Below are 17,039 nucleotides of genomic sequence, written 5' to 3'. Positions count from 1 at the left end.
CTTATCTGGGAAGGAACTGGGAAAAGTATATTGTACAGAAAACTGCTTGAAGATAATTCAAATCTCTGAGACAAAGAGGCAGGTTTTACAGCCCTTCCCAGGGTTATCCATGTGCTTGATGAAGGCTATCAGGACACACCATTCTGTAGACCACACCTCTACTGGGGTACACTTGCTATCTCACCCTAAATATACTGTCAGGCCTGATGTGATAGGACATGACTGTAAAACTCCTTTTGGATGGGGAGGAGAAAGGGAGACCTTGTGTGAAATGCCATCGATGAGTCCTTCCTTGAACCATTTCAGTTCCCAGCCCACCTGAAGGTTCATGGTGGTTTTCTCTGCTTTCCTTCCACCGGTGCAGTGCCAGGCTGGAATTGCAGGGTATTGTATTACAAGTCCCACGGGTGCTGCCTCAGCCTCAGTAAACTTTATTTAAGCACACACAGACATACACAGACAATATACATATATTTGTTTCTTCTCTGACAGTTCTGCAGGACCAACACTGCTTTGGATGACACTCGTGGAGAATTTGAAAAAGTGCAGGAAATGTACGAAAAAATAAAGGTCTTTTAATAATTTGTGAGTCATGGTCATCCACAGAAACAACACAGGTGCATTCAACCAGGCGAGCACATGGACACATCTCCACATACAGTACATTGTGTCTATATAGGTATCTCCACATACATTGTGTCTATATAAATGTACAACAGTCTCAGAAGTCAGCAGGACACAAAACCAGACGAGTACTGGCATGGCACATGCTTGCACTCCCAGTGTCGCAACCCACTGCCAGTGCACCAGTGTGACTCGGTCAGGGTGTGGGTGGGAACAGAAAGATGCTCCAAACATAGTCTCACTGTACACTATAAAAACTCACCAAATATGGAACAACGTCATAAAATGAACATTCATCTGGGGTTCTGGTGACCAGCTACTTTGAGTCAGATCTCACAGCTTTTGTGTCACCACAACTCCTGGGATATATCGTTACTTATCTAATATAGCTACAGCTGTCTCTCAACATATATTTTATATACAGTACATGTACACAGAACATACACAGAGCAGTATATGTATTTTTTTGTGTTTTCATGTTTGTACATTATATCACAGATTATATGAACACATAAAATATATGTTTTAGGACCTAAAAAGAAATAATTTTATAAAATATTCATAATACCTCCCCAAAAAAAGCCCAGAAGTCAAACAAAAGAAATCCAGAAACGCACTCTTGAAGTGTTAACTGCCTGCCCTTGGACAGCATTACACTCCTTCCCCTTCCCTTTATAAGTACAGCAGCACAATGGCGGTTTGCAACCATGCACCCAGGAAAACACAAAGCAGTATAAATTGTTGAACTGCAAAGTCAGAGCGGAGTCTGGAGTCTGGCTGTCCGACTCTACACTCTCCCACCATCTCCCTTGCTAGGATTTAAAAGGTTCTGCCAGGAGCACAGTATTTTACCTCCAGCAATATTTGCTAGACTAAATCTACTGACTGCAGTCCAATACTGTTACCTCATAGCACTTAGAACCCAGCTTCTGAGTGATAGCTTTTTTATTTAAAACAATCTTTTTATTTAGCAAAAAATTGTTTCCACTGTACCCTTCGTGTGTCCTCTTCCTAATGTGACAAACCCGGAGGAGATGAAATTATGGAGATCTGGCCCTCCACTTCGATAAATATCCTTTCCATAGTGACCTGCCAAGGAAAAGAAAACAAAGTAACCTTTATTCAGTGTGTGTGTGTGTGTATCTATATACACACATATATACTATACAGCCCCGCTGTCACCCTCATATATGAGTACCAAGGCCCCACCACATGGTTATATTATTAATGGCAAGCAGAGGGTATAACAGACAATAACAGCTATAGCAACATCAAAGTCTTATTGCTTTATTGGCAAAGATTTATGACGAGGAACAATTGCGTATTTTGATAACTGCCAAGGAATGAACAGATTCTGATAGGGAACCACTAAAGTGCCAAACCAAATACCCCAGTCTCGGGAAATTTGATCATCACTGGCTCAGATTCAGGTTTGCTAGGAGCAGCACTCCCAAGGAGCTGGTCTCACTCAAACCTTCAAGACTAAGGAGCAAAAGGAAATCGGAGAGATGTGGCTTTGATTCTTCCCGATTCCAGCCAGACCCCTGACAGCATTCATGTCCCATTGGTAGAGATTTTGTCTCAGCACTAAAGCAAAGGTGAAGATATCACTCTTGTCCAGGCTGGACCCAAGTCCCCATTAACGGTATGACAGCAAACTTTGACTTTTAGGTTTGATCTGCTCTGCTCTTTGAATGGCATTCCTGGATAGTTTCTCAAGTGCAATAGTCTTCTGCAGAACACTTCCTAGGAGCTTTCTCAGTCCATGACAACAGGGTAGGTTCAGGAGACACCCAGCTTTTTAATATTTTAATATACTAATAAAGAAAAAGGCCTTCTTCCTCCCTGTTACCATGCAAAGCTCCGAAATGAGGACACAGATAATTTTTCAGATACTCTTTATCATCTCCTCCCTTTTTCATGTTGTTAATTTTTCTATTCCTTTTATTTTAGAAAGAGGCAAAGATAAGATAGGTGAGGGGGGAGAGAAGTAAGGCAGCCTCAGGGGCTGGGAATGCAGCTCCCTCCCTGTTAAGCCTCCATCTTCTCCATGCCTTTCTGCACAAGCCCGTGATGCATAACTGTTCTTCCAAGTGGAAGTCCAGCACAGCAGACGGTCCAGCACACGGCACTTGAGCAGGAGAGCCGAGTCAGGAAGCTATGGGGAAGGCCAAATGGGCTTCAGAGATCCAGGTGGAAATGCAGCCTGGGGCCATGTTCTGGCTGGCTCACATTGCCTCTGACAGATGCTACAGCCCTTTACTATTTTTCAAACACCGAGACCAAATGTCGTTTGTTCTCATACACTTTCAGGCTCTCTGGCAACACTGTGAAAACTAATAGGAACAGAGACTTTGAAATCTTATCAGTCTGCAAATTTTTCCTCTTTCCTTTTCAGCCAGTCATTCTCACCCCAGTATGCCGGCAGCTAGTACTGATTTTGCAGGCCATTACTCCTGTCATCACAATCCACCTTGCATATGAGTGGGCTGAGGGAAAGCACCCCCCCAAGGTCTAAATTGTCCCAAAACATCCCACTGTTCTGCCCTGCAATAAATCTGAGCAGGCTCCAAACCCCACTCCCCATTCAAGGAGGACACCAGCAACTGTCTGACCAGGAGAGCCTAGCACAGACTTTGCCATCACATGAGCATGTTGAAGATCCTCAGAGGAGGCTCACATATGGCACGCAGAAGATGCTGAGACTTCTGACAAATGTTTATTCCTATCTAATAGAAAAAGCATCCCACTCCCTTCCCTCACACATTTTTTCTGGTCAAGGTCAGTCAAATGCTCCCTGTAAACTTCTCAAAACACATATAAAGTGTTTCTACAGGTTTGGGAGTGTTAGCAGCAAGACAGTTTTCTTCTTACAGTTATAGTAATGCAAGATGGTAGCAAAAACCTTCAAATGTGGAGGCATCCACCCATAAATTGTCTGAGAAGAGAGTTTCCAGAAAAAAGAAAGAAGGATTTTCTGCTTCCACAGGAAACATCATTGGGTCTTTCTCTCTTCTTCCTACCTAGCTCTTGCAAGCTCTGGCTGCTGTGTTCCTGGAAAAGGGCGGCAGACCTTTGCCTCTGAGTCCCTGGAAGCTATTCTTGCTTCATGTTTGCTGTCCTGAGAAGCCCGCAGAGATGGTTTGTGGCTGCAATGCCCAATTCGCTTTCTTTTTCTCTATCACTTTTCTAAAATGTGCTGCATTTTTTGTTTCCAGTAAGCCAATTTTTGCTCATATACCATCAATTTCTATGCTCTCAGGGCCGGCTACTCTGGTGACTGACACTCTATCAGTGCCATAAATTTACCGTTTTAAACCAGGATGAAAGAAACACACAAGTATGTGCTATTACCTCTAGCTGAAATCAGCTGTCTTTTATATGTCCCTTTGGAGAATCCATTTAAGACAGAGATCAAGAAGGGGAAGTATATAAAAAGAACCCAAACATTTACTGGCAGATTGAAGATGGCTCATCAGCCGTTTACTCTCTGAACCTTGCTCTGCCCTTTCTTATAGTACATAGTAGTTAAATTAAAACATTCTTGTGATAACAACCCATTAGCATTTGAACAGGAGTTATGTTTTCCCATGAGAAACTTGAATTTGTAGATTTCAAGTAGCATCAGTTTTCCCTTTTTACGGATACATTATAGGATGCTACGTTTGTTTTATATGTTTTTTTATTTCTACTCACTTGCGATCATTTCTCTTGGCTTCGCAGCATAAAAATGCTGGTACACGGCTTTTACTTTTAGAAGCACCTTGGGGGCTGCTGGTGGGCCAAGCTCAGGTGCTGTTATTCAAACAGATTTTTTCATAATCACTTCTTGACTGAGATGTTTCTCACTGGAAGTGAATGCTCCCTTGTACCTTACCAAAATGCATGTGCCCAGTAGCCACAGCAGAGCTAAAGAAGCTCAAGCGTAAGCAGACAAGGCTGCAGAGCAGTGGAAGCCCAGACAGGGCTATGCCAGACCAGAAGATGCCTCTGTTTCGTTCTCCCTTGGGGCTGTTTTCCTCCTTCCTACCTTCAGCTGTGTGCTCTCACCTAGCTGTTGGGAGTCCTTCCACAGCTGGTGGAGAGGGATTGGCCCTGCCAAAAGGGGGTTCAGCCACGAGCTGAGCTGAGCTGCTGATGGAGATGCCTGTCTTGTGGGCTAAGAAGGACCCCCTGGAACTTATCCAAGGTGTTCACTTTTAGTAGGCTGAAGCTGGGTGTTTCCCTCTGTCCTACGGTGAGAGTGCTAAAAATGGCCTAATTCCTTGAAAAACAAGTGTAAGTGGACTGATTTTCATTTCAGGCTTTTGGGCTTTTTATTGCCAATCAACACCCAACCAAACAAACTCTGCCATTCCAGACAGAAAGGGCCTCTCTTTGAAACCCCACAAGGTTCCCCTGAGCCCTTCCTGGTGCTGGAGGCTGCACCAGACCCGGCGTGGTGCGTGCCCCTCGCAGGGTCACCCTGCGGGGCCAGCGTGGAGGCATGGAGCTGTTGCAGAACCCCAAGCACACAATAAAATGGAGATATCTGAGCTAAATCTGCTGTGTAAATGAGGTGGGGACAGTTTGATGGCTATCTTGTACCTGCTGTCTACAGGCATTATTGACATTGCTCTCCCTCCTCCCCCATGTGAGATCACATCAGAGCAAAGCTGCCTTTTGGTGTTGTATTTCCCTGTGAGCACACACAAGACATTTCATGGGCTGCAGCCATCAGGGAGCTGAAACCCAGGACCCAGAGGCAGCACCTGAGACCTAAAAGAAGTCAGAGCAAGAGCAGCAGATCAGTGTCGCAAGCAAGGCAAGGCAGCACAGCCCAGCATACTCATGTCCTTGGGCTCCCAGCACGCACTTTCCCTCTTTTACAGCTCCCGCTTTGGGTAGAATTAACTGCCGTCTGCCAGTTTCCCATATCCAGGTGTCCTACCCAGCTAGCATGCGTTAACTCTCTCTGGGGCTTGCTGGTAGCTGGGTAAGATCACAACCAGTGCGATCATTCGGCCGGCAGGCCAGCAGAGCGGCTGTGTCCCCTCCCCGCGCCTCTGCCTCCCTGTTTGTAAAGGAGTCACTCTGCCTGCAAAGCACGAGGCGGTCTGTGAATGAAAAGCACCGTACAGAAGCCAGATTTGATTACGATGGAGTCTCACAACACGCACTACTTCCAAAGCAAAGCAACCACCCACCTACCTGATCTCATGGCACGGAACATGTTATCTTTTAATACAGTATTTCTCTAGAGATTTTGCATCTCTAAGGTCTATTTCTCATGGTTAGGATAATATTTAAAATGCTGCTTCAGAGCACTGTGTCTGACTCCCTGGAAGAGTGTTTTCCTGCTCTCTCACTCCCTGTTCTCGCTTACACTCTTATCCGTGTGCTCTAATGCATGTAAACGCTCAGACGCATACAAGCTCGCAGGCTTTTTCATTAAGAGAAATGGACAGGACTCCAGCAAGGCTGTGTGTTACTAAAGCAAATGAAGACTAACACACAACTTAAAATTTCCAGAAGAAATTGAAACAAGGGGAAATGTGACTTTTTTTTCCTCTCCTTTGGTTATAAGGCACAGCAAAGGCAGAGAGCAGATGAGTGTTTTGCCTGCCACACAATAAAGGCATATTCTTTAGGGCATACAGCTCAAAGAGGGAACATTTCATTACAATGGCATCCTGCATAACACACATATGGAACAAACTCAGTCACAAACAGCAATTACAACCCCAGCTCTGATTTAACAGAATTATTAGAGCTGAACTAAAATGCTGTTATCCACCTCTCAGAAACGTTATTACTGAGTACGGATTACATCACCCTGAGAAGGGCAGACAGGGACTATTGTGGACATCCTTTTGCATGATACACTCCGGGATTCTGACCTCATCCTTGTCACAAATTTCCTTGGGAAAAATCCTACACTCAGAAAGGAGTCCTTACATCCAAACTCCTCAGCACAAATATTATTCTCAGACAGATCTCTGTGGGGAAAAAGAAATCCTTTTTAGGGGAGGAAAAAAACCCCACAGCCTACCTGCCTCTGATGCTGCTCATTTCTGCTGGAGTGATTCTTTTGAAGCTATTTTACACATATCAACAGACCGAGACAAAGGGCATGAGCTGCCAAAACAACTGTAAGGTATTTGCTGAGCACATGGCAGACTGCTCCGCATCGCTCCGTCTATCCTGTCAATCAAATACAATCATCTTTGAATGTAAGGAGAGGTACAGCTCCGGACCCAAAATGAGGAATTCTTGGGGCCAGAGCTGCACAGGGCAGCCACCCAGCACATAAACCATCTCAATTTGAGGAAAGTCTCATTGCAGAAATTGGTGGGTATTAGACACGGCTGTGGGCTACTCCACTGAAGGAAGTGTTTGCAGGCAAGTCGGGCATCTTGGTGTTTTACCACAGCATGGAGTGCAGATTAACAGAGATTACAATGATAAGAAGGGGCACCCAAGGGATGTCACTGAAACATTACCATATTCTTTCTTAAAAAAACCCAAACAAACAGAAGCCAGCTGGCACCTCTCACACTTGTCAGAATAAAGGCACAGTAAGGGCCGCCACAGTGTGTTTTTTCTGGTTTAATACCATAGTTCTGGGATTGCTGTCTATCCTGAACATGCAAATGTACAAAAAAAAGGCAACTGGAAAGAGTTCAGTGGTACTTAGGGTGAGCTGTCAGCATTGCACAGCCAGACATGGATAAGATGTAGTCCAAATCAGTGCAGGGAATAATAGTGTTTTCTATGCCTTACAGATATTCCTTACCTTAAATCACACTGGTGGGCTAAGGAGAGCCAAGTTCCACTTGTCCTGTCCTAATAATGTGACAACCTACCCATAATTTCACCCTCTTTCAAAATAACTGCCTCTTCTTTCTTTATCTCCTTTTTCCTCATGCTAAGCCTTTGTCACATCCTTCCCTGCTTCATCACTCTTGTTCTCCATAACATGTGGCTCCTGACCACAGAGACCCTGCTTAAATCAGCCCCCATGGGGCCATCTGGCCACAGGCTGTGCTAAACAGATTACAGGGGATGGCCTTGTCCACCTCCTCTCCTGGCTTACTGTTCACGGTACAGTAGGAACGGTCTTCTAGGTCAGGGTCTCTGTGATCCCTACAGGTCCCCAAGGCTTTTGCGATGTTTCTGAAAGAGAACGGGTGCCTCACCTGAGCAGACAGAGCCAAGTCTTGCCCACCATGAGCCAGGCAGTCCTGTGTCACTGGGGCCGGCTTGACCAGCTGGCGTGGCCTCCAGCAAGCACATGGCACTTGCATATCTGACTGCGCAGTGCATCGGAAAACATGGTAAAAGCTCAGGCCAGGATCACTCCCAAGCCAAAAACAGAACAAGAGGATTGTTCCAACTTGAAAACTGGGAGATCCTTATTTTTCCTTTTGATTTATTTCAGTGTGTCTTATGCCTTATCAGCTTTCAGAATGCATTTGCATCACATCTTCCAGCCTTCTTTACAACCAGGAAGGGTAAAAACTTACTATTGACAACCGAATACTGGCGCTTTCAAGTAAAATTATTGGCCAGGAACCGGGCTTTATGGAAGATGACGCATACTGGAAGACTTCTCACAACATCGCAAGAATGGGGAACACTTTCCTGGCACGAGGTTTGTGTCAGTCCAAACTAACAACCCTGCCAAAAATATGCCCACTTACTGCACAGCAGACCAAGCCAAATGCAGTGCAGTGAGCTGCATGAGCCCAGGTCATGCTCATGTATCTTTCTGGCATTGGAAAAGATGTAGAAAGTGAAGCTAAAAGCTGTGCTGGCTTTCCTGGTAAGTGACCAAGGGAACATCTCCTTTGGTTAATTGTTTACTCTGTCAACTACAGCAATTGTCCTCGATTTTGCAACCCCCCTGCAACCTGTAACAAGCTGTAAGAGGCTTCAGGAAACATCATTTTTAGGTTCTGCTAACTTAAAAAAATGACTACGTGAAAGTAAAATACAGGACTGCAGTGCTAGAGGGTCTTGCCGGCAATATGCATTAGGGATGACAGAAATACAGTGATGAGTTCATATTCTGCTGACATGTCTAAATAAAAAACAATTTCAAAGAGAGAGGATTAAATTGATAGGAAAATAAAATACAGCACCTCTCCAAGGCTCCAAATGCACTCTTTCTGGTTAGCAGAAAAACCTACTGAAGTACCTGGTTTGCACAGGAAACAGCTCTGCTCCTGTGGGCTGCTTCTCATCAACATACAGCTGCACTGAGTTACACACGCATGTCTTGAAGCACGCTCTAAAGCTCCACAAAGAGCAAACATTTAAGCCCCCAAAAGCCAAGAAGGGACACTCTTTTCCTCTACCGTACAGCAGAGGGAAGAGACCCCATGGATGTTCCCCTTTATGCAATCAGGGATGAGGGGCTCACACAAACAACAGCCTTCCCGGGTTACCGTACTCCCCACTCCCTGTGCTGAAGTTATTCCCCTTTGCATGGAAGGAAGGAAGGAAGGAAAAGGGACTCTGACTCTTCTACCTTGAGGACATAAGGACTCCTTTCCATCACGTGTGCAATTTACAGCAATGCCATCACGTAAAACACGGTGAAAGCACAAGCGAATCAAGACTGGCTAATATCTCTAGAGAAAACTCACCTGGTTACAATCTTTGCCCAGTGAGTACAAGAAAGCCACTACCAAACCTGTAAGCAACCAAACAGACTTGGGGCTCCTGTTCAGAGGAGTCTCAGATACTTAAAAGCCCAGTATGACTGAAAATCAGTTGTTCCCATCGGTATTAGGGAGAGCTGTGCTGTTGCACCTCTACACTTGCAGCAGTGACATTACGGCTCCAGCACCTCACAGGGCTAATATTAGATCAGACCTGAGCAGAGCAGGAAGCATGACCAGCTTCCAAAGAGGTGCTCTAGGGCAGCCATGTATCAAGGGGATCCTTGCAGCTTAGGCTGTCAAAAATTAATGACAAATCAACCTTTAATCTTTCTTCTGCATCCTTAAGCATACCGTATAATTGTATAGCTAGTGATACAGAAGGAGCTCAAGTTTTGTATGACTCAGGAGAGGGAAAAAAAGTTTCCTTCTGTTTTTTTTACCGGGCCACGAATCAGTTCACTTATCCCTAGTACTCACACTTTCATGCTTACCTCATAACACCCTCTCAGGGAAACATAATAGAGACTGAGGACTGTTTTATCATCCTGCTGAATTCTGTAGCAAGGAAACGATTACTGTGGGTTGATTTAAACTATTCTATACAGAGAATATCAGTCACGATTAAATGCTGTAGGTTTTCACAGTAATGTGTATACAGCTTTATCTAGTTTAGTGGCTAGCCTGCTCACCCAGCTCTCAAAAGAAGCAGCTTTAATTTCTCTCCCTGCCAACAAGCACTCGAGACCATGCCTCTTTCTTCCTGGCAAGCAGCTAAACACCAGGCTACAGCTTTTCTAATCCCTGCCAGGTGGGACTTACAGTCCATCCTTTTTCTACATTGCACCAATAGGTGAGTGCTGACACTATACAGTGACTGTACTTGTCCCTAGATCCCTTCATGCTGGCAGGTCTATGAACCAGGGGAATTTGGTGATATCCAGAAGTATTTAGTTGTACTTAAACCCAGTCCTGCCTGAGGAAGGACTGCATATCTCTCAGGCTTCAGTGCATGAATCTCTGCTGGTCTGTTGGGAGACGGCTAGTCTTTGGCAATCCTCCCTGTTTCCACCTACTTAACAGCAGTAAAAAAGAAAAAGAAAAAAGAAAAGAAAAAAAAGAGGAAAAAACAGCACTTCCCTGGCAGAAGTCTCCAGGGAGCAGTTGCAGGAGTATGACAGAACAGACGGTGGGAGATGCATCACCAAACCAGCCACTGTCTCCACGGCGTTTCTTTAGCATCACAGACCCGGTGGTGGCTGGTGTAAATGCCGTGGCTCTGCTGGCTGCCAGGCATTTGCCCTTCCGTATCTAAGTGGTGTTGCTGTTGCAGCCCTGTAAATATGACTTTTGCTATTACCAGTGAAAATCCCCAGGGTTTGTACTGACCCAACAGCATGGGGTCTTGGGGCTGGGCTGGGCTTGCCTGGACCTGAGCTGCTTTTGGCTTGTTTTAGCTATGACAGCAGCACAGTGTCTGTCACCTACCCTGGGTGGGCTCTGCTCTAGGACCAGCCTGTGGCAACAGCCTGACAAAGCCAGGTTGTCCCTGGTGACAAACTGATGACCCAACCAGAGAGACATGGGAAGAGTGAGCACAACACCAGACACCCAAGGTATTAGTAAGTTTTATATGGCCATTTTAATGGCAGAATAAATGAGTCTTTCTGTATTAATTTGAACTATGAGCACTAGTACTGTTGTAACTGTTTCTTGTGTTTTGATTAGAGTGTTAGAATGTTAAATAACTAACAATACACTTTCAGCTCCACATAGAAGGTGAGGTCCCCTTGGCTATGTAGGATTTTGAGTGTAACGCTGTATCTATGAAGTGTGGTCATAAATCTGTTTCCCTTCTCCCAGCACTAATTCCCAGATCAGTATGGAAGAAATTCAAAAGTTTCCAGCCAGAGAAAATGTCAGCTTAGATGCACATAAAGTCTTTTGGTTGACACATTTAGAGAAACCATCTTAATTAATTATCTCATAAATATCTTGGCTCTTTCCCTGTAACAGCGCTAAATTTCATGGCACATGAGTTCTCCCCAGCAGTGTGGAGCAGGTAAAGGCTGGCTCCATAAACCTCAGCCCTACAGAACGTCCTGCTGGTAGCACACCACAGTGCTTCACCGCTTGCTTGTACTTTGCTGTTTGCTTCCACTGGCCCTCGTTGCTGAAGTGTCGTAGGCAACGCAGCACAGGGGCAAAGTGTGCTCACTTTCTTACACACAAGCTGGATTTCTTACTTGCTGTCAGAGCTAAAAGCTTCACTTGCTGTGACAAGTTTAGTACTCCCTCCTCCTCTCTGTAGGAGACTGGGTGTCTCTTGCCCTATTCCTAGGCTGTGATATTCCTATCACTAGGAACAGAAAGGGCAGATGATATAAAAACACAGGTTTGTCATTAAAGAATGATAATTTGTTATTAAAATTTGGGTTTTTTCTGGTTAAGATGGGGGGAAACCTTCATTTGAAAGATGCAACATCATACAACTCACTAAGGAACCTTATTGGGAATGGAAACGAGGAGAATTTATGAGGGGAGACAAAGTGGTTGACCAAGTGGCACAAGTGATGAAGCACTCCACTTTCCCTAGGTATATAAGAAAAGGAAAATGGCCTCAGGCGCTCTCTGTTCACGTGCTGAGCCTGTGAATTCACAGCAGGCTGTGAACGTTCCGGCTCTCAAGTGCTAGCGGATATGTCTGCCTCAAGGGTAAACACGTATGTAGACTACCCCTCAAAGACGCTCTGCTCTCTAAGCCCCATCCTGTCTTCTCACGTGGAGCCCCAGAGCTGATTATCTCACTGATATTAAGCAGTCCTCACTAATGTAAGAATAACCCTTAATCTGCTCCTGTCCATTCAGGGTATGGTTATAGAGAGATCAACTCTTTATTTGTCCTGGATCTTTTCTAAATTCAATCACACTTTTAGCTATAGAGAAAAACAGCCTGGGTAAAAGGAGAATGGCAAATGGTATGGTACATTACACACAATGAGGACAGCAAGTTCCTATAGACTCCTGGTCTAATATGGTTCTGTCACGAAACTCTGCTGTTGCTGCTTTCTTTTCTTTATAACAGAAGGTAAGCGAGCCAGAGGATTCAGTATGGGAATCATTAGTAGTTGCCTGTTTATTAATCTCGCCACTGCTGGCCTTCACCCCTCCTGCTGTGCTCCTGTCATCAGCAATGTTGCACTGAAACTGCAGGACCACGGCTACGTCCAGCTGCACAGGAGGGGGCCACTTGGACTTGTCTCAAGCATTCGGCAGCACATCCAGGGCTTCCCAGTGCAGACACATGTAGAAAGCTCATAAGCTCAGCAGGTGCCTTCCAGCAGGGAAAATGAGGAGAAGGGAATGCTTGGTAGAGTTGCAGGTGCATTAACAATGAGACATTTCTGCCATAAGTGAGGGCAAGATATATGAGACTGTTTTTGTTTTTAAAAGCTCTTCTTTGTACTGAATTAAGAAGAATTGTTTCAGCAGTCTGTGTCCACCCCCACCTCCCCCCGCAAGCTCCTCCTTATCTCTGTTGGATTTTTGTTTCCTCTACTTGGTCCTGCACCGCATGGTGAAAACAGTGTGTTACTTGAGAATGGAGGCGCTGGTTGTGCTGGTGCTCTCCACGCTGGATCAGGAGCCTGGGACATGTACAGCTATCTGCGTGGAGTGCCTTTCCATAGCTCCTAGCACAATTTGCAGGCTCATTTCATTGTGTAACAGGAGGCTGTGTCGACAATTCCCCAAGATTGCAGATTCCTAGAGGTAGCTGTAAGTTGCACCGGTGCTGTCTGTTTACTTGTTTAAATGCCTCTAAAGAGTGGCTTCTGGGTATTTGAACTGGTTTTATATGATAATTCCAGCACTTACTCATAAAGATCTCCATAGCTAGGAGGAATGTTGGTAAATTGCACTATGCAGAGCTCTACACTCAAGTAACATCCACTTTTATTGGGGTTAGAAATGCAGGAATATGACAGGGAGACATTCCGAAAGTACAGTGAAGCAATCTAATGGCACAACTTGTACCATCTTTAATGAGAGACACAAGGCCACCAATTCCCTGTGTTGTGCTTTGAAATTGTGCCCTGGAGTGCCTTTTAGCATGGGTTGCTCCAAGCCTAATCCACTTTCTAGTGATGCTGTGTCTCTGAACGCTGTATGCAATCTCTGGAACTGAGCAGCTGCTCAGGAAGTGAACAGCATCATAGCCAGTCAAGCTATGCTTCTTCTGCTGGAGATTTGCTGATCTAATTTAGAGAGGGCCTAATATTCCCCTTCTAATTAATTTGTTCTGTTCGCCTGCGACTGAACTGGCTTTTGTTCTTTGGGAGCTCCTCAAAAATTAGATGCAATACCTGATGGAATTTAATTATATAGGCTGGGAGAAAGTGATTAAGGGCAAAGGGAGGGCTGATCATACCGCACACATGCTTCAAGGGTATTAGCAGAAAGGAAGGTAGAGGCTGCTTTTTCTCGGCTGGAGGGAGAATACTAAGGAGTGATTGTCTCCAGTTGGAACTTTAAGGTTAGAGATAAACATTCTTTGATATCTGAATGCCTTTGCAAGGGTTAGATGTGTATTACTAGAGCTGTTCAGATCTGTCTCAGATACCTTTCCAGTGAAATTAGGTCTGCACATCACCCTTGGCCTTGTGCGGCAGATCTTGATTCTGATGCTCTTTAATCCCCTTGGGAGTTGTGTGCTTCCGTAACAGGGAGAACAGGCTGCAAGAGAAGGATTCTCCAAGGAGCTTAACACGAAGGAGTTTGCTCCTGATCTCTGCCAGGGCTAGCATGACCCAGAGTCTGGGAGGCCCTAGACCACATATCCCAGTTCTCAGTGGAAGAACTGAGTTACCCAAGATGCTGAATGTGAAGGGGATTCAGGAGTGGGGGCTCTTAGGCCAAACTTCAACAGAAATTCTGCAAAATTGCACAATTCCACCAGTGTCTGGTCACCACAGTCATGCCAATCTCTACTCCATGGCATAGGAATAACTCTTATCCAGAGAAAAGTAGTGGAATTTCATAAAAGGGTGGCTAAGGAAAGAAATAGCAAAGTGAAGAAGAGAGGGGAGAGGAAGAACTGGGGCAAATAAGAATGCCTGATCACAAGAAACAATTCAGTTAGACTCCTGGAAACTGCTTACAGTCACACAACTGAAAGTATTCAATGATAATATGAGTAACCACCAGGCTGTAAAAAGCACCATCCAGGTAAGTCTTAAAATAACTGGAAATGGAAGAAAATTGTGTCAAACTATTTTGCCTTAAACAAGCTGGTTAAACTACTGGTACTTAGCAGCCTGCCACACACCAGGACAGATCTTTTCGGACCCAATACACAAGCCTTGTTCTACTTAGGAAACACTTAACACATCCTCACTTGGGAATTCAGCAGCAAGGGGTCAGGGGAAGCAGTGCAGAGCTGGCTTTGTTCCCAGCTCTTGCTCTGGTGCCACAGGAGACACTAGCTCCAGGGACAGTGGCAAGGAAGCCCATGAGACTAGGTTTAACACTTTGAGACCACATCTGCCATGGTGGAGCATCCTGTCCCTGTCCTGTTTAATGATCATTAGCAGTAGCTGGTTGAGAAGAGTCCCCATGCTAATGAGCACCTTAGGGCAGTGGCAGAGAAAAAGGACTTCCCTGCTGAGCACAACAGGAGCACAACGACCCCTGAGCACAACATCAGCACTTCTGTAGTGTGCAAGGAACATGTTCCTGCCCGAGTAATTTGTTTCACAAATATCAGTCCCATCAGACTGTCTCTGACTGTCAGTGATAACATTTGTCTGATTGAGGAGCTGATGGGGGGTCGCTCAGAGCCCATCCTACAGCAAAACAGAGGCCTGTGTCCCAAACCCACCTTTGATTTATCAATAAACTCCCTCTCAACTCCCACAAGCCTTCAGAAGCTTTATGCTGCTGCAGCCATACTGCTGCTTTTATCGCAACCAGCTGGACATAGTAAGAGGACCTGCCATCCTACTTCTGAGCTGAAAAGTAGACAAGCCCAGGCATACCCAGGTCTGTATGTTCCCACACAAATATCATCTTTTAGGTCAAAGCTACCCCACCTGCTGAGCTAATTAAGCACAGCCACATGGTCCAGGAGAGCCTGCAGTAAATGCTCCCAGATTTGTATGAGAGAGGATTAGAAGTTGCTATGAAAACAGCCACGAATATGAGGTGCTTCACAACTCAACCACTATCTCTGTTTGCAGCCAGCTGGTGGCTCCCGGACAGTCTGCACAGGCGGATGTGCCTGGGATTGTCCTGCCTCCTGATGCCCCAAGCTGCTGGACCTGTTCAGAGACACCAAGAACTTTGGACTGGGAGGTTTGGCTGCTGCACAGCCTGGTTCTGCTAGCTTGGAGGATGGCATGAGTGAGTCCTTCCTGAGCTCGACAGTAAAATGAGGTGCTCTCTAAGAGCTTGGTTCCGTGTGAATATCACAACAAGAAACCAGAAATAAAGTAAGACACAACTTTGTAACGTCTTTTGACACAGTTGGGTCTCAGGTCTCAGAATGACAGTATCGGGCACCAATTTCCTGCCAGCAAAATGCATCCTATACTGTTTTTCACTCTGTAGTCAAAGCCTAGTTCATTGGCTTTTCCTTGGTATGGAAATGGTCTCTGATTGTACCTCACAGCATATACCAGTTTGGCCTTCTCCAGTATTTGAAAGGGTTTTAGATGGGTGCACAAGGTTTTAATGTGATGAACTTGCTATCCAGAGAGGGAGGTGTGAAGTGAGGAGAATGTGGCAAACTGGGAAGCCTGAGAACAAAAAACAGAGTGGATTCAAAAATGAAAGAGATCACACACTAATTAAAAAAGCTAGATTTGGTAATGATTGCTAATGGTACATTAAACTGTCTCGTCTGAGCTATACATTTGTTTTGCTGCTTCCCAGTTTTTTGTTTGTTTGTTTTGCTGATTTTACAGTTTTATGGCTGTTGACTTAATGAACATGACAATTCTGACACAACTCTGACAGCGGTCACAATAATGACCAACAATGATCTCTTGTGATTAAGCAGTCCACCAGCATGCTTGTGCCTGGCCTGTTTTGCTGAATATCTTTTAAAAAGGTGAGTGATAGTGAGTATGTAGTGAAACAGAGGAACAAGCTTTGGAAGGGAAAGCAATTTAGACTCCAGTTTGGTTTGGGAAATTTTTTCAGTAGCGTTATGGCATGTTTTAGGAGGAAAACAAAGATTTCTTAGGTGGCTTATGGTAATTAGTGTCCTGTCACTAGTCTTCATGGCTTTTTTTTCTACCCAGTGCAGTACTGTGGTTTTTCTGTGTTCCTGCAGCTCACACACCAAATGCAATTCCTCCCATTTTATAGCTGTCTGCAGCTGGAACTTGGACTCCCAAAGCAGTAGAGAAGTGGTATGCAGCCAGGCAGCCTGTTTGGAGGATACCACAGCCCTGTATGGCAGAGCCTTCTTCCATAAACAGGACTAGGGACAAAGATAAATCCAAGTGCAGGGTACTGTGCAACTATACCCAGCCTGTGTCATCCCAGATCAACATCCCTCTATGCTCAGAGAACTGGCAGTGTGAGCAAAATAAAACACAAGGTATTTGGACACTAACATTTCCTCATCTATTTTGGGTTTAAGTGACATTCAGCTGCTGAATGTGTGTGAGATTTGCCTCTCTGTGCCTGACCCACAAGGAAAAAGGAACCAGAAGACATCAAGAAGACCTAGCTCTTTAATTCAGCACAGGCTTCTAGCTTTGGAGA

The 17,039-nt window shown here is 45.0% G+C and overlaps 1 protein-coding gene across 1 annotated transcript in view; it reads right to left on the bottom strand.

Moving 5' to 3' along the window:
- Positions 1 to 17,039, bottom strand: part of SHISA6 (shisa family member 6) — a 260,885-nt gene that overhangs the window by 200,607 nt on the left and 43,239 nt on the right. Inside the window, 1 exon segment of the mRNA XM_050908561.1 lies at positions 1,618 to 1,713. Coding sequence (XP_050764518.1) covers positions 1,618 to 1,713 — 96 coding nt within the window.

Source organism: Gymnogyps californianus, chromosome 19, assembly GCF_018139145.2.
Source record: "Gymnogyps californianus isolate 813 chromosome 19, ASM1813914v2, whole genome shotgun sequence".
Taxonomy (NCBI): Eukaryota; Metazoa; Chordata; class Aves; order Accipitriformes; family Cathartidae; genus Gymnogyps; species Gymnogyps californianus.
Note: the sequence above shows the minus strand (reverse complement) of the source record. Positions and strands in the feature narration are given on the sequence as shown.